At 52.3% G+C, this 21071-nt stretch overlaps 9 protein-coding genes across 9 annotated transcripts; 3 read left to right on the top strand and 6 right to left on the bottom strand.

Moving 5' to 3' along the window:
* On the top strand, nucleotides 1-1661 carry BO82DRAFT_396332 (tryptophan--tRNA ligase WRS1). Its single transcript, XM_025638833.1, has 4 exons — nucleotides 1-198; nucleotides 258-755; nucleotides 826-1150; nucleotides 1227-1661. Exons 1-4 carry the CDS (start codon nucleotides 71-73, stop codon nucleotides 1632-1634), a joined length of 1359 nt encoding a protein of 452 aa, XP_025486391.1. The 5' UTR covers nucleotides 1-70; the 3' UTR covers nucleotides 1635-1661.
* An 894-nt stretch (nucleotides 1662-2555) lies between these two features.
* BO82DRAFT_359373 (Ketol-acid reductoisomerase) lies at nucleotides 2556-4042 on the bottom strand. The gene is made up of 2 exons (XM_025636560.1): nucleotides 2803-4042; nucleotides 2556-2738 (listed from the first exon to the last, which is right to left on the bottom strand). The coding sequence occupies exons 1-2, from the start codon at nucleotides 3975-3977 to the stop codon at nucleotides 2711-2713; spliced, it is 1203 nt and encodes a 400-aa protein (XP_025486390.1). The 5' UTR covers nucleotides 3978-4042; the 3' UTR covers nucleotides 2556-2710.
* A 1846-nt stretch (nucleotides 4043-5888) lies between these two features.
* On the top strand, nucleotides 5889-7070 carry BO82DRAFT_407385 (mitochondrial carrier protein; the record flags this gene model as incomplete). Its single annotated transcript, XM_025639630.1, has 6 exons — nucleotides 5889-5997; nucleotides 6044-6055; nucleotides 6102-6199; nucleotides 6258-6293; nucleotides 6349-6980; nucleotides 7040-7070. The coding sequence occupies 6 exons, from the start codon at nucleotides 5889-5891 to the stop codon at nucleotides 7068-7070; spliced, it is 918 nt and encodes a 305-aa protein (XP_025486389.1).
* Nucleotides 7071-8119: 1049 nt separating this feature from the next.
* On the bottom strand, nucleotides 8120-10100 carry BO82DRAFT_436854 (aromatic-amino-acid aminotransferase; the record flags this gene model as incomplete). Its single annotated transcript, XM_025641147.1, has 4 exons — nucleotides 8120-8687; nucleotides 8742-8831; nucleotides 8916-9158; nucleotides 9281-10100. 4 exons carry the CDS (start codon nucleotides 10098-10100, stop codon nucleotides 8569-8571), a joined length of 1272 nt encoding a protein of 423 aa, XP_025486388.1. The 3' UTR covers nucleotides 8120-8568.
* Nucleotides 10101-11081: 981 nt separating this feature from the next.
* Nucleotides 11082-12367, bottom strand: BO82DRAFT_322425 (ankyrin repeat domain-containing protein). The gene is made up of 2 exons (XM_025632769.1): nucleotides 12035-12367; nucleotides 11082-11972 (listed from the first exon to the last, which is right to left on the bottom strand). The coding sequence occupies exons 1-2, from the start codon at nucleotides 12361-12363 to the stop codon at nucleotides 11252-11254; spliced, it is 1050 nt and encodes a 349-aa protein (XP_025486387.1). The 5' UTR covers nucleotides 12364-12367; the 3' UTR covers nucleotides 11082-11251.
* Nucleotides 12368-13515: 1148 nt separating this feature from the next.
* Nucleotides 13516-16314, bottom strand: BO82DRAFT_407382 (uncharacterized protein; the record flags this gene model as incomplete). The annotated part of the gene is made up of 3 exons (XM_025639629.1): nucleotides 13516-13738; nucleotides 13875-16240; nucleotides 16303-16314. 3 exons carry the CDS (start codon nucleotides 16312-16314, stop codon nucleotides 13516-13518), a joined length of 2601 nt encoding a protein of 866 aa, XP_025486386.1.
* An 874-nt stretch (nucleotides 16315-17188) lies between these two features.
* BO82DRAFT_347666 (F-box domain protein) lies at nucleotides 17189-18772 on the bottom strand (the record flags this gene model as incomplete). The annotated part of the gene is given in 2 exon segments (XM_025633798.1): nucleotides 17189-17459; nucleotides 17475-18772. The coding sequence occupies 2 exon segments, from the start codon at nucleotides 18770-18772 to the stop codon at nucleotides 17189-17191; spliced, it is 1569 nt and encodes a 522-aa protein (XP_025486385.1).
* Nucleotides 18773-19035: 263 nt separating this feature from the next.
* On the top strand, nucleotides 19036-19899 carry BO82DRAFT_215405 (uncharacterized protein). Its single transcript, XM_025630734.1, has one exon. It carries the CDS (start codon nucleotides 19088-19090, stop codon nucleotides 19484-19486), a length of 399 nt encoding a protein of 132 aa, XP_025486384.1. The 5' UTR covers nucleotides 19036-19087; the 3' UTR covers nucleotides 19487-19899.
* On the bottom strand, nucleotides 19849-20329 carry BO82DRAFT_369592 (uncharacterized protein; the record flags this gene model as incomplete). The annotated part of the gene is made up of 2 exons (XM_025637172.1): nucleotides 19849-19983; nucleotides 20108-20329. 2 exons carry the CDS (start codon nucleotides 20327-20329, stop codon nucleotides 19849-19851), a joined length of 357 nt encoding a protein of 118 aa, XP_025486383.1.
* Between the last annotated feature and the right edge of the window lie 742 nt (nucleotides 20330-21071).

The following is a 21071-nucleotide window of genomic DNA, read 5'->3' as shown; positions in this document are numbered from 1 at the left end:
CGCCGACGCATTGTCCAGCTCCTTTTTCTTTTCTCTCCCTTCACTCCCAATTTGCATAGACACGGTCAGGATGGCTGAGAACCCGCCCGCGGCCGAGAACAAGCCTGCCCATGAGCAGGACATTAACCCCTGGTCCGTGGAGGGTGGACGCGACGAGAACGGCGAGGTGGTTGCCATTGACTACGAGGCCATCTGTCGGTATGTGCGATTGCACTGCTCATCTTGGGCTAATGCTGACGGACCCTCGATATGTACAGGAAATGGAACACCTCGATCATTGACGAAAAGCTTCTCGAGCGTTTCGAGAGGGTTACCGGACACAAGCCGCACCGCTGGCTCCGCCGCGGCTTGTTCTTCAGCCACCGTGACTTTGACCGGATCCTGACCCTCTACGAACGGGGTGAACCTTTCTTCCTCTACACCGGCCGTGGGCCTAGCAGCGGCAGTCTGCACCTCGGTCACACCATCCCCCTCCAGTTCACCAAGTGGCTGCAGGATGTATTCGACGTCCCGCTCGTGTTCATGCTTACGGACGACGAGAAGGCACTGTTCAAGGACAACATCTCTTTCGAGGATGCTCTGGGTTTCGCCATGGAGAACGCCAAGGATATCATTGCGCTTGGGTTTGACCTGAAGAAGACTTTTATCTACAGCGACTTGAAATACATCAGCAACCACATCTTGATGAACGCCTGGGAGTTCTCCAGTCTGGTCACTTTCAACCAGGTCCGTGGCGCGTTCGGGTTCAACGAGAGGTATGTTCTCCTGTATCGCCGCTGACCACTCTTCTCCTCGTTTCTGACACCTGTCTTATTTGGTTGGTAGCACCAACGTCGGCCGCATCTTCTTCCCCGCCGTGCAGTGTGTCGCTGCCTTCGCGACCTCCTACCCCGAGATCTGGAAGGACGAGCCCCTCCAGGAGCGCACGCAAGAAATCGCCAACATCCAATGTCTGATCCCCATGGGTATCGACCAAGACCCGTACTTCCGTCTGCTGCGGGAAAACGCCCACCGCATGAAGTTCCCGTCCCCCAAGCCGGCTCTCATCCACTCCAAGTTCCTCACGGCCCTGCAGGGTGCCGGCGGCAAGATGTCTGCGTCGGAACCCAACTCGGCGATCTTCATGACCGATACTGCCAAGCAAATCAAGGTACGCACCTCCATCTCTTCAAGCATTTAAGTCCCTGGCCCCTCACTGATTCATTCTTCTTTCTTGTGTGTCACAGACCAAGATCAACAAATACGCCTTCAGTGGCGGCCAGGTTAGCATCGAGGACCACCGCCGCCTGGGCGGCAACCCGGACGTCGACGTCTCCTACATCTACCTGACCTACTTCGAGGAGGATGATGCCAAGCTGGCCGAGGTGTACGACAGCTACAAGAAGGGAGATCTGCTGACGGGCGAGCTGAAGAAGATGACCATCGAGGTGCTGCAGGAGTACGTCGCACAGTTCCAGGAGAAGCGCAAGGAGGTCTCGGACGAGGTGCTGGCCGCGTACATGAAACCCCGCAAGCTCGAGTGGAAGGGAAACCCCAACCCCGTGCCCGCGCCCCCGGAGGAGACGCTGGCCGAGCGGCCAAAGAACGAGAAGAAGGAGAAGAAGGAGAAGAAGGAGAAAAAGGAAAAGGCGTGACTAGGTCGTCTCGGTGATAAGGGTAGAGAAGATTTCCCAGGGGATGATTTAGACATATACCATTTTTCTTCGACGTGTTACTTTTTCTTCTTTGATTCTGAGGAGTGGGTGTTGGGTTAGGTCGTGGTAAGCGAAGCTCTGATTCATCGGTAGTGGGAGGTAAGTCATGCGTAGACAGCGACAGATATGGCCTGGGATAGTGAAGATTTGCGAGGTACGACTACTTGCCTACTTTCTGCAAGAGGGAAGAAAGGCACTGCGGGCAGGAATACCTACGACCAACCACCCATACCATGAATGCCCGCCGCTGATAGGCGTGGAGGATAATCGAAGGACGTCCCGTGGTTGATTGGTCCTCCCTTCGATCACTTACGATGGATGTCTAAGGTAGTACTCCGTTATGCGTGTACGGACAGCAGAAAGTGGGTTTTGGGTCTTTGCCTAGAGATCAAGGTTATGATCAAGCTTAAAGAGACATAGGCCGAAAACAATAACTACAAGCACAAACTTGATCGGAGAGATCGAACCCTGTTCTTCTCTTTCCCCTCTTTCGGGGGGAGATACTATCGCAGAATCCCCGATATCGGGGCACACGGTGGTGTTGCTTCGTGGCCGCTAGATGGCTGGAGATCGGGCTTCCGGAGTTGTGGTCCGCACTCCGGCTCGTCCATTTAGACTTAGAGTATGGAGTGCTTGCAGCCGAGCCCGGAACGCACAGTCGGTTTTTTGTGTGGGGTGGAAAGAAAGCCTCGACCTCGACCTCGACCTTTCCCCGGATTTTGCCGGGTCGATGACTCATACACTTTTTTTTTTCACGGTCTACGCTTCAATTCATGTCGTCGTATCCAACTAGTTTCTACGGACTGAAAAGGAGTGCAAGTAGAAAATAAGGATTTGTGGTGATGGTATTTCCGATTATACACCAATAGGTAGGATAGGTTTGAACATAAAAAAAAAGAAAAAAACGGAAAAAGAAAATCCTAAACAATTCACATCATAGTACAGTCGTAAAACTTTTCCCCCCAGGGGTTTCTATCCCGATCTCAAAGAAATTAAGAAAAGAAGAAGTGGCTGATTTACTTCTGGTTCTCGGGGCGGAGGGAGCTGTAGACATTTCAAGTTAGCATGGGTTTCAATTGAAAATGGTGATTTTTCGGAAGGAACATACCGGACAGCCTTTCCGGCGCGCCAGATCTCGAGATCACGGATGTCCTGCATCTCCTTCTCGTACTTCTCGCGGTAGTCCTTCTGGGAGTTGTAGTCCAGAGAGCGCTGGGTCTCGGTACCGTCGCGGACGGCGTCGTACAGCTCGTTGAAGAGGGGCTTGAGGTTGTCCTTGAAGCGAGCGGACCAGTCGATGGCACCACGGCGGGCGGTAGTGGAGCAGGCGGCGTACATCCAGTCCATGCCGTTGGCACCGATCAGAGGGTAGAGGGACTGAGTGGCCTCCTCGACGGTCTCGTTGAAAGCCTCGGAGGGGCTGTGGCCACGCTCACGGAGGACCTCGTACTGGGCGAGGAACATACCGTGGATACCGCCCATCAGGCAGCCACGCTCACCGTACAGGTCGGAGTAGACCTCCTTCTCGAAGGTGGTCTCGTACAGGTATCCGGAACCAACGGCGACACCCAGGGCGATGGCCTTTTCCTTGGCCTTGCCGGTGACGTCCTGGAAAACGGCGACGGAGGAGTTGATGCCGCGGCCCTCACGGAAGAGGGAGCGGACGGTGCGGCCAGAGCCCTTGGGGGCGACGAGGATGACGTCGACGTCCTCGGGGACCTCGACCTTGGTCTTCTCCTTGAAGACGGGGGAGAAACCGTGGGAGAAGTAGAGGGTCTTGCCCTTGGTGATCAGGGGCTTCAGCTGGGGCCAGGTCTCGGACTGGGCGGCGTCGGAGAGCAGGTTCATGACGATGGTACCCTTCTTGACGGCGGTCTCGACGTCGAACAGGTTCTTGCCGGGAACCCAGCCGTCCTGGATGGCCTCCTTCCACGAGGCACCGTCCTTGCGGACACCGACGATGACGTTGAGGCCCTGGTCGCGCAGGTTCAGACCCTGACCGTGACCCTGGGAGCCGTAGCCGATGAGGGCAAGGGTGTCGTTCTTGAAGTACTCCTGGAGCTTCTCGCGGGGCCAGTCCTCACGCTCGTAGACGGTCTCTTGGCTGTCGGCGAAGGTCATGGTCTTGACGCCGCGGGCGGGGGTGATGGGGGTGGCGGTCACGCGGGGGACGGCGGCGGTGGCAGCCTTCAGAGCGGGCCGGGGGAGGGCGGCGGAGAGCACGGAGCGAGGGGCACCAACGCGGGCCAGGCGGAGGGCACGGGGAAGTCCACGGGAGGCCATTGTGAGTGTGTGTTGGGGGGGGGATGGATGAGAGAGAGGATGAAAGGAAGGAGAAAGAGGTGAAGGGAGAATGGAGGATGAAGGACAGAGAGGAGAGTGGACAAGGATTGATGAGATGGAGAAGAAGAAGAAGAGTAAGGACAGCTGGAGCTCTCGTCCAGTTTATAAACTCGTTGCTGGGGACGAGATCGGCCAGCGGCGATTCACGTGATTCGGAGTTGGGCTCTCCCTCCCCGGCCGATGTCGGATTATACGGCTGCTGATTGGTTTCTCGGTGGATCAACCGTGGGTTGCCGCAAGCGGTCTTGGCTGGATGTGGTTAGTCTCGGCTCCCGCTTCGGGGTCCGTCACATTAGTGAGTCGAGTCACTCCGGGGGTCCAGCCCCGATGCCACTCCGATCATCCTTTAGTTTAGATCTTAGGATGACTCTTTCGGCTTGATCTGGGGAAACCCGAGGGTCAGTGTGTCGAAGTTGATTGTTTACATGACAAACTCAAACTGTCGCTCCCTGGTACACCCCCCACATTCAAGGAGGACTCTGAGTCACAGATTGTATGCTGAAAGCACGACTCTCAAGTGAAGAGCTCTATTGTGAGGCCCTGGGGACATATCTAAGTTAAGTTAACTCAAGTCTCATGACTGAGAGATTAAGCACAGCCAGCAACTGTATCAAGTATCATAGAAAGTAGACACTCATCATTCAAGCGGTACGCCAAGGGCTACCACGAAGTGAGACCAATGAGTCAAGTATACGGAATAGTTTCCCAACATATTATTTTTGCCGTACTTGAAAGCCCATGACGGGGTCTGTATAGCTGACTTTCATATTGATAACCTCGGGATCGAGCCTGTCGAGATGGGGAGTCCGGGAGAATCTGACTCGACCTCGAAGGTAATCTTCAGTCTCCAAACAGAAGAGTGATGTACTATAATTAGACACAGAGCCTTAATCCCAGCGTGGTTCTGTTTCAAGGCCGTTTCATGAGCTAATTTGAAGCAAGCCTGCTTAAAATGCAGTAAACTTCTAGACCATACTCGCCAGAGTCTGTCTGTCTGCAGCCAAAGATTCTAGACCGCCGTGGAAGTTCTCTTAATCTTAGGGCTGATCGATCAGCCAGTGTCCATGTGACCAAGTCTCGTGATGATCAGTCTAATATCGGCCATCGGATCAGATAAGCCTGGGCCGTATCACCGACAGTAAAGGGTTTCTCTCGCCCATGAGCTCCATACTTTCGAACGTGGCTTCCAATAGGTTGAAGGGGACGTCCACCTCCCAAATGGCTCAATTCATCACGAGCAGAGTGAAATTGGCAAGAGCTTCGTATGACGCGTGATGGTGCAGCCCCCAGTGATACTCGACAGGGCCCCGTTAATCCTCCCGATGTAGTATTTCTGGCCTCCTCTTCCTTCCGCATACTCCTCACAACCCCATCACGAAATTATATATAATCGTCGCGACGAGCTGATTTGTCTTGTTTCAAGTAGAATGGAGAACTTCGAGCTTTAAAAGTGATTGTCTTTCTCAGTTTACGGCTGTTTTGCTGTAGCTTGTGGTATGACGAGGGATTACGTTCGGTTTTCAAGGACAGTGTTAACAGGAGCATGGCCCTTAACTTAACAGCTCGCGACCGCGAAGAGACTGATGAGTTTCGGTCTTTCCTAAAGATCATAAAGCGATAGTCAGCGATACAGGCAAGCCACTCGCAACCCGTATCAAGGGTCGGATTCGGATCCCGAAACATGGCGATGACCGTCTCTCGGAACAATACCCGAACGTGGGGAAATCTAGTCTATCAAGCATGAACCCTCTCCTGACCACGACTAGGATGGATGTGCTCGTAGGCGTGTCTATTTCTTGAGATCTTTCACCCATTGTCTTCATATAGCACGCGAGTAGGACCCAATCCAAGATGAGTGACCAAATTCCCACATTAGAGGTGCCCAGATCCCAAGAATGGAGGCAGACCGCCAAGAACGTGACTGCTGGTGCAGCTGGCGGAGTTGCACAGGTCCTCATCGGTAAGACTCTTTGCCCAATGCTTTGAAGCAATGCTGACGCGTCCAGGACAACCATTCGGTAAGCCACCGCTACCCTGAATAAGATAGGCGTTCTCACAGCCCAGACCTTATCAAGGTTCGTCTGCAGACTCAAGAAGGCGGGGATGCGTGGTCTGCTACTCGCCATATCTGGGCCAAAGAAGGTGCCCTCGCATTCTACAAGGTTCGTTGCTGCTCAAGGGGGGATGGAAGTTTCATGCTGAGACAGTGCCGCAAATCAGGGCACGCTTATGCCCTTGCTGGGGGTTAGCGCTTGCGTACGTATCTTTTTTGGTCTACCAGCTCTGTCTCAAAACCTCACAAGGGTTATAGGTCAGCATTTCGTTCGGAGCTTTGCATACCTTCCGCCAAGCAATCGAATCATGCAACCGCCAGACCCGCCCCTCACATGATCGGACCCTCTCCCTTCCTCAGTTTTACATTGCTGGTGCTGGTGCAGGGCTGGTGACTAGTATCGTCTCGGGCCCAGTGGAGCATATCCGCATCAGACTTCAGACGCAACCGCACGGCACGGGAAGAATCTACATGGGGCCGTTTGACTGTGCACGAAAATTGATAAGGGCAGGCGGGCTGGCAGGGTTGTATCGGGGGCAAGTGATGACGATTGTTCGTGAGATGCATGGATACGGAGTGTGGTTTGCGACGTATGAGGGGCTGGTTCGGTGGGCGATGCATCGGCAGCGCAAACGGCGCGAGGAGTTACCGGGCTGGCAGATTGCGGTGTATGGGGGTTTGGCCGGGGAGGCGCTCTGGTTGTTGAGCTATCCGATCGATGTGATTAAGAGCAGGATGCAGAGTGATGGGTTGGGGTCTGAGAGGAAATATCGTGGGGTGGAACATGTGGTGCGGGATACGTGGGCTGTGAGTGGATTGCGGGGGTTGTTTTATGGGATCGGGCCGGCGTTGTTGAGGGCGATGCCAGCGTCTGCTGGGACGTTTTTGGTGTGAGTATCTCTGGTGTGAGCTGAATAATGCTGCTGCTAATCATCGAGTTTCGGAGTAGGGCTGAGATTGTGCGGAACATGCTGAATTAGACTCGGTTCTAGGGGATTGTGATGTGATGAGAACTGTCAGACCTGCAGGGAGGCAATTGGCGGCAACAGGTAATGCAGAAATCAACGGAACTCATTGGTGGGTAACAATTTTGCAATCAGCGAATGCTGGGTTCCTCCTGTGGTCCCTTGATGGAGGAGTTGTGAAGGGAGTTTCTAGGTAAACATTGAATGGGATATTATTCATGAGCAAGTTTGGATCAGAGCCGAAGCTCTACGACGATGGAGGTCAGGGTAAAGGAACAATATGTAATCTGGGGCCGTGGATCGTTTGGGGTCAAGGGCTATCCGAGGTAAAACAACAAGAACAACTACGTAAACTTCCATGCGTTCTACTCATGCATGCGAATGAACAGAGATGACCGAGAATCAATCGCGGAATGGATCGAGCGCGTCGCCTCAGAGCTGCACTCTGCTCCTCCGACTGGCTTAGCGGAAGAAGACCGAGTGGGGAACCTGCCACGATGCGGGGAGCCTTCGACACTCTCTGAGAACGAAAGGCTCAACAAGCCGGGAGCCTCACAAGGAGAAGATGAAGAGAATTGCCGCCCTGTCAATGAAGTTGACCATGGAGGAACGAAGCGAAGGGTCTTGGATCACGGACGTTGTCCGACCTCTTTTGATTCTGCCAATTGACAACTTGCCTCTGGAATCTGGCCACTGTGAAGGATGTATTAAATCGCAATAATCAACCTCGTTGTCAGATTCCCGAGAGAGCTTTGCATTGACGAGCATACGCGTTCAGGGATCAACATTCCTGACAAAGCTCTCAGTCACATCAATCACCCACACCCCGGAAAGAGGCTACTCGGGCTAGGCATAGAGGTCAAATCACCCGAGGGAAGTCGAGTCGAAGCCGAGATACAAGTAGGGGTATGAATGGCGGGCTTGGTGTCCTGGAGCTCCGCCAGTCGAAGCGGGACATCTGCACGAATGAGCAATAACCTCAAAGGTACCTCCAGTGACAATTGGCTGTGTCGTTATGGGAGAGAGATGGGACCTTTTTATTGTACATGGGATTATAGATCCCTCGTCCCAGTTAGCCGAAGTGGTACGTTGTCATTCTAGACTCCGCCTTCATGATAAGTTATGCACCAGGACTGATGACAAAAGCGCGTCTGAGGCCCCGTTCTATCGCACGCAACCAGCGATTGAGAGGATACGACTGCCTTGGCCACTCAGCCGAGGGGAGTCATGCTTTACATCCGAGGTTCATATATCGACCGGCTGTTACACACAACCACAGGGACGAGTTGGCGGCTATGCCACTCGGTTGACACTTGGAGATTGAATCGATGACCATATTTACCATGAACAAGTCCAATGCTGGCTGCCGAACGTTGATTTGGTGGAACGGCCGAAGGCAGAACAAGCTCGTCTAAATAGGACTGGCATGCAATGCATAAAGAGCCATGCATCAAGCCAACGTTACCCCAACGTTACCCGTGGTCTCTCGGTATTCATCTATGACCACCTCAAATCAAGCATTTCGCTTCCGCAGGCGCTCAGCGATTGCTCTGGCTACATACTCGACATTCCCTGGATTTAACCCAGCAATCGACACGCGCGAATTATCCGCCATGTAAATATGATCCTCCTCTGATTTTGTCAGCGTTTAAACAATGAGAACTGGCTTGAGTAGATATCACCCACCCCGCAACTCCTTTACGACGCCCTCCTCTAATCCGAGAAATCCAAACATTCCGGTCTGGCGCACCAAATGCGCCCAGTCGCCGGGGGCCCCTGTAAATGTCAGCACAACCGTCATCAACCCTGCATCATGTCGCCATCATCCGAATTCAGCAGCCTGGTATAAGTCAGACTCACCATATTTGACCAGCCCCTCGACCAGCTGGCCCCTCATCTCCCGAATCCGCCCACTCATGGTCTGCAAGTCCTCCTTCCACATCTCCCCCAGCTCCTCATTCCCCAGAATCATGGCCGCAATCTTCGCCCCATAAGCGGGTGGATTCGATACTTCCCGTCGCTGCAACACTTCCAAAACCGACTCCGTATTCCTGGCTGCTGTTTTGGTATGTGCGGTGAGGAAAAAGCACCCCGTCCGCTCGCCTATCGTTCGATTAGCATGCCGTAACCCGCCGTTTCCCTCCGCGAGTCGTAGTCCCAATCCGGCTTTCAACTCCGTAACTCCACCCCACCATACAGCCCGCGAAAATGAAGGGAAATCATACCATAGAGCCCCATATTCTTCGCAAAGGACATACACACCCCGACCTCGAGCCCGAACTCCTCGCCCGCAAACAACCGAATCGCCGCGGCGTCCTCGTCGAGATTCCCCGAGTTGAATCCCAGGTATGCAGCATCGAAGAGGGGGAAGAGGTTCCGTTCTTTAGCGATCTGCGCGACCTGCCGCCATTCCGCGGGCGTCGGATCACACCCCGAGGGGTTGTGCGCGCACGCATGCAGGATCACCACGCTGTTGCGCTCCGCCGCGGCCAAGGCGTTGAGATAGGGTTCCAGCGCCAGGGAGCGGGTGGTCGCGGCGTAATAGGGCAGCGAGACGACTTCAAACCCTAGGGAGGTAAATATTTGGTGGTGGTTCGACCAGGTGGGGCTTGGGATGTAGACTTTCGGCAGAGCAGGGGTGGCTAGCCCCTGCCGGAGCTGGATGTCGTGGAGGTGTCGAAGAAGCAGCCCAGCCAGATGCAATGCCCCCGTTCCCGAGAGCGACTGACAGGCGGCTATCTGGGAAGCGAGACTGGCGTGCAGGGCTGGTCCGAGGGCGAGCTGTGGGGCCAGCGTGCGGAAGACCGGATGACCCAGGATCGGGAGGTACTCATGGTTCAGGCCGGTGGCCGTCAGGCGGGTGCGTGCGGCAGCCACGGCGGGGAGCACCCACGGTTGGCCGTGGCTGTCGCGGTATGTGCCTTGGCCGAGGTTGACTTTCTGAGGGCTGGGGTCGTCCAGGTATTGGGCGGTTAATTCGAAGATTCGGTCCGGGGGGATGTAGGGGGACGAGGAGAAGCGGGAGGGTGGCGGGCAGGTGGTCATGGTTGGGGAATCTGATGGTGGAAGGATGGCGAGATGGTCTATTTAGCGTTTGTGGTCTGGTTTGGCGCATTTTATGTGTGCTGTTACTGGTGGTGAGCGGGTTCATGACCCGAGACGGGCGGATGCTCTTCCGAAAGTATGCATGGCGGCGAGAGCGCTGACCATTCGATAGAAAACCCGGACGGGCATGTGGCGCCTGAACCCGCTCTAGCTCAGAGTAGAGATCCTGTCGAGATGCTGACGGGTTGGTATTCGAGGAAGAGGATGTCGCCGAAGGTCCTGTGGCGGATTGTATCTGTCATTTAGCACGGGTCTCTTGTAACATAGCGAGGGAGAAGGAAAGCAGACATACCACCAGCCAAGAGATAACGCGATCGCCTACCAGAGAGCTCTTCTTGCTTTGCCTCGAGAAGCGACTCGGGTGAAGTAAAATTTCCGTTCTCCTTGACGAATAAAAGCTGTCTGTCGGTAATGGATTAGAGATTTGCATAAGATTTATGCATAAGGCCATGGCTGTCCACTATTAACCATTTGTGCTGCCCTCGGTGATTCCGTCTCTCAGGCCATTCAATTCTATCGGGGAAGAGGGCATTTATTGCCTAAAACGGTGGGACAATGAAGCCATTCAATAATTATAAATCGCTTGTTATGTTACGTACATGGGAAAAGGGTGGTGGTGAGGCAGATGAGGCTATTGGGCCCGTTCCCGCGTCACGTGACCCAGTGGTATAGGATCCTACGCGCCGACAAACTACTCACCATCCCATGACACCAGAAATTCACTGCCAATTCGCGCAGTAGCCATGCTGCTGAAGACCAGGATCAATGCTGGCATCCTCTTGTACCTGAACCCTAATGCTCTTGGTATATCCGGCTATTCGGCCGACTGGGTTCTTCGATGGGTTAGATCCGCGTCCCATCCGTCGCTCTCTGGGGAAATGATTCAGATCAATTTAACTCAAGTTCTATTAATCTAAGAAGCCGAGGTAGTCTACGTCGACCATTTTCTTTTCCCCTCCAGGGACTTCAAGTGAGGTCCAGTCCTGTGGAGGCCTTGATCAGTCCTATCTACCTCTGAGACAAGAAGTTCAAATTATACAGAGCGGTAGTGTCTTTCATTGCCAACAAGACTGAAGAAGTTCATGTTTAAATCAGGAAGTTGACTTAGTTCGACTCCGTGTTCGGCTGCTAACACTACCAACATTCGCGGTGTCTTTCTGCTCTTTCTTCGGGGCATTTTTGGTTTTCCTAGCCGGTGCTCTCACCACCCGTGCTCTATAAGCCAATAAACCCGCTTCGGCATCTTCAGAAATCTGCGACTTTTTCGTGACGGTAGTGTGTTGCTTTTTGATCTTCCGTTTCGTCGCTGAGGTAGTATGGCCGACTTGTGCATCGGTAAAGAGCTTGAGTATCCGCTGACATGTATCTTTCATGCCAGAACTCTCAGAACATCTCCGTAACCGCGATTCGGCAAGCTCCGTAGGGCTTCGATCACCAAATTTCGCGCACTCCGATCGAGCCATCGGATCTGCGCCAGCAGCCAGTAGAGCCTCGATAGGCTCCTCATGCTCGAACAGGACCGCGGCATGTAAAGGCGTGCCCCATTCTGCGGAGGTCGTGGCATTCGGATCGAGACCCTTGGAAAGAAGGAATCGAGTCTTGATCGCCGAATTCGTGCCCCAAACAAGAGCATTAAAGAAGAGCCCGGCGTCCAGCTTCGCCCCGTACTCCACAAGCAGATCAAACACGGCTCCGCCGTCCTCGTGAACTTTACCGAGAGCGCTAACGAGGGGGCTCACTTTCCTCGGGCCGCAGCGGTTGGGGTCCACGCCTCGCTCGAGTAATTCGCGAGCACAGTCGGAATAAAAAAAGCTATATTCACGCAAACATCAGTCGGGCAATTGCAACTAGCCCCCATGTGATAACGGACATACCGTAGCAGAGGCTCGCCCCTGGATGTGGTGCATTTCTTCGGTTTCAAGCCGCGATCGAAGAAGAGTCGAATAACACGCGGATCCTGCTGGCCCCCTTCCCTCCCGCAGAGGGAACCTACCGCGCCAGGGGTCATGGGCACGCCAGCATTGAAAAGTGCGGCCACGATGTGTGGATGAGCTGCACCGGTAGCGAGTCGAAGCCCTGTGTCAAGTCTCTCGGCGGAGAGTTGCTGGCTGGCAAGGGCCCTCTGGACTTCTTGCAGGTCACCGTTGGTACATGCTCGCTCGAATTTAATGTTTAAAGCGTCCTCGGCGGTATCAGGTGACATGGTGCGTAGAATGGGAGAATGTGTGCGTGTAGAGGAGAGGCAGGCGGTGGCAAAAGCGGGAAACCAACATTTATTATTTAGTGGTAATCCTCGTAACTATGTATCATGGATGTAAACAGGCTACGCCGTACATGTCTAGATGGACGGACATTACGCCGAAGTACACTAGAAAGTGTCAGAGGCCTGGCATGGGTCGGTCTTGGCACTGGTTTGGAAATTTGCAGTGCCTAGATCTCGATTTGAACGAATCAATCTGTCAAGCCCAGCATGTTTATTGCAAGAGGGAATTATTATAGCAGGGCTCCACAGTAGCGTCTTTGTTAAGGCTTGGATGTGTGATTCATCTGACATTGAGAACTACCTTTATGTTCGGAGACCCTTCAACAAGGGGTCAGCTGGGGGCACTGGGTCAGGGCGGGACGAGACATGCTACTGAATGTAGTAGTCAACAATCCTAAGGAAGCCCCAACTTACTATGAAGTGGAGGATAAACAATTTACTTCGGCGTCTGAGACCTCTGAATGGCAAAACTTCTTCCAGACATCCTGCATCCAGCGACCATCACGCTTCTCATCATGCAGCCTTCTTGAAGTTGAACTAAGGAGCTCGTGGGTATGCAGAAGAACCATATTGAAGTTTGTCAAATTCACCTCTCTGAGCAGTGTTTGGGCAGGCTATCATACAACACAGATTATTTGACCTCCACAATACCTATTTACATATCATCTCTGACCATCAATCAGTCAAGTAGCCAAGCGTATGACACCTCTAAAGAAACGCGATTCATCTTACCGGTCATCAGTGTTCATGGCTTCAAAGCCCCATGATGATAGCTTCAATGATCTTACTCTTTAAGCTATTCGGAGCATTGAATGTCACTGTAAGGAGCGGTAAGACAATTTCGAACCGTTGCTAGTATTCCCAAATAACATCCTGTCTAATCCTTGTTTCAATCAAGTCGAGTCTACTTTGTTTGAAGTCAGGCTTCGGTGAAAGTCACTAGTATAACACGAATTCTATGTACAAATAATTCTTGACATCTGACCCAATCTCTTGGATAAGGCGAAATGGACTGAAGCAAAATCAAACCCGTAGAGCACCGGTGTGAACACAACGTATTTTTCCTCTCTGAGATGTGGGTCATTGTCAACCTCAATGGTTATCGCATTGATAGACATAATTGATAGTCACCAGACACCCGTCATCCCGGTGGTACGAGCCGCACTTCTTACAGCCGCCGATGTTGCGGATATTCTGGTAGTCGTTCCACATGTCGTTCCCACTGATACTGCAGTTCTGACCCTGGATGAAGACGCCGCAACTCCGAGTCTGATCGCCCCAACAGTTTCCACTTTGGGAGTTCCAATAAGTACCACTATAGATTGGGAGATGAGCAGTCAGTATTTGTGGGGATTTGGTCGTGATGGACGACAAAATCCCACGCGATTCAAGGCCACCGAGATGAACAAACGAGAAGAACAAACGCAAAGTGGCAGACAGGAAGAACTTACTCAATCATCTCAGCCGAATGATAATTCAAATTGTCGTCTCGGTACAAGTTATCCACGGCGTGATCGCACCACTCCAGCAGATCCGGGGTGGTGCACATAGACGAGCCCTTGCAATCATAGTCGGACGGGTCTGGCTCGAAGATGTTGGTCAGAGGATTGTAGCCCTGCGCCTGAACCACGAATTTGCTCGTGTCGACAGTCGACGTGCCCAGAGGCAAGGTCCATGTGTAAGTGTAGCCGTTGATATCGCGGGTGACGGTGTCAATTATTTCCCATGACCACGGAGGCGCGGTGGAGCCCTTCGGAAGGACCCCGTTGTAGCGGTAAAGGGTCGTGCCATCGACCATATAGTGAGCGCAGACATAGTCGTCGACTTCAAAATCAACTCTCCACCCTGGATCATTGTCGAAGTCGCATTCGATTGAGTCCCAGAGGTAGAGGCGGACCAAGGAGTAAGGAACCAGCACATCAGCCTCGATGACGGTCGAGCTCTCCCGGGGAGAAGATTTGTAGTTGGTCACTGTCTTCCCACCAGGCAATGATTCGGTGGCCACTGTCACCTGGTTCGAAGACGAGCCCAGTTTGCCGCCTTCTCCTACGGCGCTGATATAGATCGTGTAGCTGGTTCCGGAGGCGAGGCTGCCAATCGTCACCTCAGTCATTGAGCTGGGGACGCTGGCAACAAGAGTACCACCGGCATACACATTATAGCCCTGAGCATTTGTGGCGGCATTCCAGGATAGTTTCGCCGAACTATAGTCCGAGGTCACCACCGTCAGCTCAGTGACAGTACCTGCCTCGCCATCTGCCTTCCAGGCGGCTGCATCTGCTTTCAGCAGCGAGCCGCCGTCCATTGCGTCCATCATGCTTTGAATGTACGAGTCCTCGGGCAGAGTGTCGTATGGATTGGGCATTAGGTCATTAGTGAGCTGCAAGAAGCCCGCCCCGCGCTTATTAGCTAACTTGACAACCTCGCTAATCGAGGACTCGGACACGTTGTACACTATATGCCAAAGCTTTCGTGGGTCTTTGGGGGTCCAAGTGTTAGGAGTGTAACAGTTGATGTAGGAGTCGTAGCTCAGCTCGAAAGTAAGCAGTGTGTCCATGGTATCCTCGAAGCAAGACGCCATGGGCGACCCGGGGTTCAGGACGGTGTACGCGTCGGGGTGAGCACGCTTCGTATAGGCGTTGATGTACTTGTAAAAGTCCACGTATTTATTGTTGTCGCCACATTCTGGCCAGCCTTCATCGAAGAAGATGCCACCGATGCTGTCGCCGTAGAGTTTGTACCACATGGCAACATCTTCCTCAATCTGAGCGGCCCAATCTGCCAGATCACCGGAGCCCAGTCGTGTTTGGAATTTCTGAGCGCTTACACCCAGGTATCCGGTGCGCACATAGCCGAGAACTGTTTTACCGGCATCGGAAGCTCGCTGAATTACATCCTGCCAGCTCGTATCAACGGCAGAGTCCGGTCCGTTCACGACGTTGGCAACTAAGATTGGCATCTTCTTCACATCATACTTGATCAGCCGATCCCAGGCCGTCGGGTCTCCCAGCGGACTGACGTACGATGCGACGGCGATCTGCTGCCCTTGGTTCGCGGATGAAGGTCCTGTCGCCTGGGGACCGAAGGCGGTCATGATGGTGGTCATGGTGGTGGTGAGTGCATTCTGCGCGTCACAGCTCGTGACGGTCGAGCAGCTAGTCAAACAAGTGAATTGAGGAGCCCAGGGCTGGACTCCACATTCCACGCCGCATTGAGTCGCCGTCTGCGCTTGGCACACCGTGGCAGTGGGACCCCCTTGAAGATATGCGGATGGGATCACATTGTCGGTCGTGATACCCTCGTTCAGATAGAAAGACAATGCGGAGACGAAGGCTCCGATAGCCAAGCCATGGAGATGAGATGGGCTGATCCGCTGATTCAACTCGTGGCCCAGAGCGAGGTTCCACTGCACCACCGCATTCGCACCTGCGGTCAAGTCCGCGGCGGTGAACGGAAAACGTCCCTGGTTCATGAGCAACCAATTCGGATAACCCCCGTGGTGAATGCTGTCGGAGATAATGTTTTGCGCGCCACAGACGATGTTGGCCAAATCAAGAGAGCGAGTCCGGAGAGAGGATGAAGGAAAGAAATCGGCGCTCACATCGCAATTGTTGTTGTCCGAGGCTGAAAGCAGCGCCTGGAGGTGCGCCGCCACCGTCGAGTCCAGCTTGATGACCACATCTCCCACGGTGGCGCCGTTGGTGGAACTGGCAAGTGTAGTGATCGTGGCGGGCAGTCCCGTCGCCTTGTCCTGCGCGGGAGCTTGCGTGATAGTCTGCTCTGGCTGGCCGTCTCCTTCCACCCGGACCAAGAATGGCTGGTTCCAGACGATGAAGAATCAACGGATCTATACACGGACGAGGAATTATTTCAGCTCACCGTGGTCGACATGCTAAGGAACGGAGGTGACTTCCACGCTCCTCTCGAGGCCGACAAAATCGAGGACGACTACATCAAAGCCTACCTCATCCGTCCTAAAAAGGTCTGGAGGCAGTAGATGGTGGATCCAACCCTACCCGACTACAGAGAGCAATGGGATCAGATCCGCGCCACGGTCAGTGAGCTGGTTCCCACCCTACAAGATGAAACACGCTGGCAGAAAACCCTGTATTCCACAGTGGGAGATGATGATATACTCAATAATGAGGCTACTACCAGAGGAAGGAACCTCTTCAAGTACGACCCGTATCACCCGATTAGGGGAGGGCAAACACAAACATGGGCTATGTTGTGGGTTGAAGGCCAGAGGACACCGTATCATTCTGATAAATGGTAAATGACGGGATGTACTGAGACTGCGCAGTGTGACCCTCGGAACAGGTCTCTTGAATATTTAGTGTCGTCGTGGATTGAGAAGCGCGTGAGCGCTGGTGGTTATACATACTTTTCGCTGAATCGGGCTTGTCAGACCAATAGAAGCCATGAAACTCAATTTCTTCTTGCGCGACTACTTACTTCAGCCGCGATGTCTGCCTCCAGGCTGCCTTGCTCGCTTACTTTTCGGTTCTGAGGGCCAAATTGTATGGGCAGAACTCCGATGGCTTGATTTGATTGCAAGCTATATGCATGACATATTCCTCAGTGAATTAAGTATATAGAGTACATGGATACTGCAATTACGATTTTGTTCTTTGTAAGTACTTTATAGAATTATCTCAGCACTGTACAGAGGTAAATCGCTTGGCTGAATGGCTGTAAACCACTTGTTCTGACTGAGAGTCTCAAATAATAAACCATGCCATTAACCTGTGGGACGCGCGTAAAGTTAAGTCCTAGATTTATTCCAGCGCATAAGCTCAGGGGAACCAAGAGCGCGTCCAGGCCCTTTTCTAAGAGGCTGAAACACCAGTCCTTTGGCCAAGTCCTCGCGGGTAAAGTCCCTGGTGTGCACAGCTAAACCGTTCGAATGCGAGTAGCGTGTGCAACGCGGTGGCCGATTTGTATCCCAGATTGGCAGCAGGACCACCAGCCCCTTGCCCTCCTGCTCGGCATCCTCTGTTTCTTGCCCAAGAGTCGGATCGGGTAAAGCATGATCCCTTTATTGTGCATACTTCAGGTTCTGCATATGTCTCCCAAACAGGTTCTTAAGGCTGAGATTCTCCAGTCTTGGCATCGAACACTCCAGATAAGCAAAGACCGGGGTCCATGACCCAGAGGTTAGGTGACACTCATGCAGTGTCAACGAGCGGAGGTTGGAATGCTTTTTGAGAAAAAGCAGCAGGGACTGTCCTTTGACCGCGAACCCGGATAACGCACATCTTTCCAGCAATGGCAATTGGGTTTTATGAGCGATACTGTCGACGATCCTATCGTAGTAGTGAAATAATTTCCGTCCATATGCAGTGCGCCGGAATGCCAAGTTCAGCTCTCGAAGAGCTGGTGCAGATTTGAGAAAGAGTGATGCTATTCCGGATGTTCCATCCTCTAGCACAGGCCGGGTATCCTCTTCTTCTTCTTCCTTTTCTTCCTCTTCCTCCTCTTCCTCCTCTTCCTCCTCTTCCTCCTCTTCCTCCTCTTCCTCATCTTCCTCCTCGTCTTGAAGAGAATCCTCCATAGCCATAGAAATACTGAGCTTAAGCGATATCAGATCCTTGCCGAGCATCCCCAGCTGCGCTGAGCCAAGATTCAATGCAATATCGGTAATCTTGTCAATCGGAATACAGCATTTATCTGTATCACGAAATATATCGAGGCTCTTCACCGAGATCCTACTCTGCACCATTGCCTTCGAAACCAACAAGAAGATTTGCGCGGCTCGCGCCCAGAGTGGCTGCCAGTCTCTAGAATTGGGAGCCTTTCTCTCCGTCCGACCGCGGAGGACCCCGCCATCAAAGCGGATAACATCCAAGGTTCCAAACAGATTGAGCGTAAGTTGCAGGACCTCCATCATCTCGCTGGGTGACTCCTGGTCTCTAGCTTCTTGCTGTTCATTGAGCCAGCACAGATCAGATTTGGCTTTTTCCAGTTCCTCTGGCGTAAATCTGACCTTGGTTCTGGAAACAACGTTTCCGAGCTTATTAAGTTTCTGCGCCACATACTTTCCAGATTTGATATTCTTGTCTAACTCAGAAGGTTCCATAGTCGTGGCAAGAAATGTCAGCGAGTGGATCTTCTTGCTGAGTACAGGATTACACGCCAACGCATGCAGAGAGCGAAGACTCTGCGGTGAGACATCAAGGACAGGCTGTTGAATGCACCTTAGGAATCGGGGCCCGATGCACTTCTCTGCCAGCTTTCGGTCGACTAAGCGGAGAACCTTGATCGATTTAAGGTCCAGGTGTGTAAGGGTTAACTCAAAGATCTCAAGGGGCAAATTGTGCAGTCCGGTGTTCTGCGCTAAGTTGGACATGTTAATGGGCGGATTGTATGAGGTTCAAGGTAAGAAAGTTAGAAGTAAGTATTGGACGGAAGAAAAATACTTGAGAGCGGTCGGAACTGGTAGAAACAAAGCATCAGATATCTTCTACATTATTTAAAGGATCATGTTACAAACTTACAATGTAGTTAAGCTATGACACACTGCTTCTCATCACGTGACAAGCTGACCTCTGTCTGGACATAAATACCAGCAATGGTCTGAGGTCGAGAACTAATTTCCAGTCCTCTTGGATACAGATTTCTCTGGACATCTTATTGACAATTTTGCTATAATTTTATAGTGGAAATGCTACAGTGGTTGGTTCCTCGTCTGCTCTCCCCGAATTTCTCATGGCCGGATTATAGGGCGACATTTCTCAGCAACCAACTACCACCCATTCCTCGCTTAACTCACCTCCGTATCCGTCAATTTTGGGGTTTTATCCATACATACCTTAGACGATTCTCTCGGTTATATTGCAGCTGGGTCGGAGTCGCCTACGACAATCAAATCGCCCAGCTTCCTTTTGGGCTTATTCTAAAATGGTCGGATGGTACTCGTCTAGAGAAAGTTTTAGCTATGCAAGTTGCTAGGAAAGCAGGCTTACCCGTGCTAAAAGTCATCTATTATGGAGGGCATGCTGATAGCCCTTATGCGCCGGTTTCAATCCTAATAACGCGTGTTCCTGGCAAGGAGTTAGGTTAAGTTTTCGATACACTCAGCGACGAAGAGAAAGAGGCGGTGTTCCGACAGCTTGATCACTATTTGACGTCTATAAGGAACTGGAAAAATCCGTGAGGCAAGAGTACAATCTGCTCCATAGTGGGAACGCCTATTAGAAGTGTTCGGGTACCCAATCACCTTGTGGGTCCATTCAAGTCAGAGCAAGAATTCAACGATTATTTAATGGGACCAGCCTGGTCGTCTGCGTAAGTCATTGCACACCCTATCACAGCAAGTTGCAACGTCAGACGAGGTCTAGTTGGGCTGTCTTGAAGATTGGCACTATGATAGCAAGCTCAATCAAAGTGTCTAGAATGGGCCAGACTATATTTTAGGCTGATTTATCACCGCGCCGTACTATTTTCGTGAAAGGAATTGCCTCGCTTAGAATCCTCACTGGTAGAGAAGCAGGTAAAAATATGCGCGTGCGAGAATTCTTCGCACATGAGTCTGACGGCCACTGCAATTCCATTTGATTTCTGTGGCTTTTTTAGTAATTAACCAGTGAATTTCTACTGGAGGATAGGGGTTAGTCCAAGCATCACTGCAACCCACATATTAGCCGCCACGCCAAGCCAACCCCGCGTCAACGTACGAGCATACCCCCGGCATTCTTCCGGGCGAGGCCGCGGGCTTGGTGCTGAGGGCGCTGCCGGTATTGGCGATCTGCAGCTGTTGATTCGCCTGCGTTTGAAGGGTGCTTTTGATCTCCTTGAGGACCTCGCGGAGGGCGTTCACCGAGGGCGCCTCCGCGACCGGGCCGGCGAAATTGATGAGGCTTTTGATCGGCGGAAGAAAGACTAACTTTGGCGGGCTGTTGCCCATCTTTCCCTGCTCTTCTTTGAATCGCTTGAGGACGTTGTTGATGGCTATTGCTTGTGCGTGTAGATTTTCATAGCGGCGGTAGGCCCCGAGTTGAGGCTATATTGGTTTTCTGGAGGGCGTTTTGGACAAAATCAAGCTGCCACACAACTACAAGGGCCGAAAACGCCGTTAAAAAGCGATAAATTGATAGGAGATGGAGTTGAATATAACTTTTCACTCCTCCCATTCGCTAATTCAATGGTGGCGTGCTGTTTGGTGTAGCTGGCGTGTTATGAGACACGATTCAGGTGTGATAAGGCCAGTTAGGGCTAAAGTGAGTAAGGGCTTGTCCGCAGTTGTCTTTTACCGCAATCGGGAGATTCGAAGGGGAATCACGCATTTAGAAGTTAACTCTACAAGTGATCCAATAGATTTGTGGACTAGCTATGACACAGTTATTAATAATAGCGAGCACATACGACCACAGGGTGTGGAAAACAGGGCTTCCCGTCCGCTCAGCCGTACTTGAGCCACCTATTGAACGCGGCCGAATGGGATATGAGCCCTTTCTCAGTCGTTGCTTTATGGGTAAGCAACACTAAGAAGAAGAGTGAGTGCGGGTGATTTGGGTGATGTTGTCAAGAGTGTGGGTGAGCAGGTGAGGAAATGGGTAAGCGACTAAGTAACCAAGAAATTTTGAAGTTAAAATAAGGCGTTTGACCTGGTTGTCCATTCTTTCTTTTCTGTTCGATATACTCATGCT

Source organism: Aspergillus uvarum (assembly GCF_003184745.1).
Source record: "Aspergillus uvarum CBS 121591 unplaced genomic scaffold BO82scaffold_92, whole genome shotgun sequence".
Lineage (NCBI taxonomy): Eukaryota > Fungi > Ascomycota > Eurotiomycetes > Eurotiales > Aspergillaceae > Aspergillus > Aspergillus uvarum.
Note: the sequence above shows the minus strand (reverse complement) of the source record. Positions and strands in the feature narration are given on the sequence as shown.

Excerpts from the sequence above, each read along its gene's own strand:
- BO82DRAFT_396332 (XM_025638833.1), top strand. The coding sequence starts at position 71 with ATGGCTGAGAACCCGCCCGCGGCCGAGAACAAGCCTGCCCATGAGCAG. Across the intron at positions 199-257 it reads GACTACGAGGCCATCTGTCG|GAAATGGAACACCTCGATCA; the intron begins GTATGTGCGATT and ends CGATATGTACAG. Across the intron at positions 756-825 it reads GCGTTCGGGTTCAACGAGAG|CACCAACGTCGGCCGCATCT; the intron begins GTATGTTCTCCT and ends TTTGGTTGGTAG.
- BO82DRAFT_359373 (XM_025636560.1), bottom strand. The coding sequence starts at position 3,977 with ATGGCCTCCCGTGGACTTCCCCGTGCCCTCCGCCTGGCCCGCGTTGGT. Across the intron at positions 2,739-2,802 it reads CGCGCCGGAAAGGCTGTCCG|CTCCCTCCGCCCCGAGAACC; the intron begins GTATGTTCCTTC and ends AAATGTCTACAG.
- BO82DRAFT_322425 (XM_025632769.1), bottom strand. The coding sequence starts at position 12,363 with ATGTCACCTGATACCGCCGAGGACGCTTTAAACATTAAATTCGAGCGA. Across the intron at positions 11,973-12,034 it reads AGGGGCGAGCCTCTGCTACG|CTTTTTTTATTCCGACTGTG; the intron begins GTATGTCCGTTA and ends GCGTGAATATAG.
- BO82DRAFT_215405 (XM_025630734.1), top strand. The coding sequence starts at position 19,088 with ATGCTACAGTGGTTGGTTCCTCGTCTGCTCTCCCCGAATTTCTCATGG.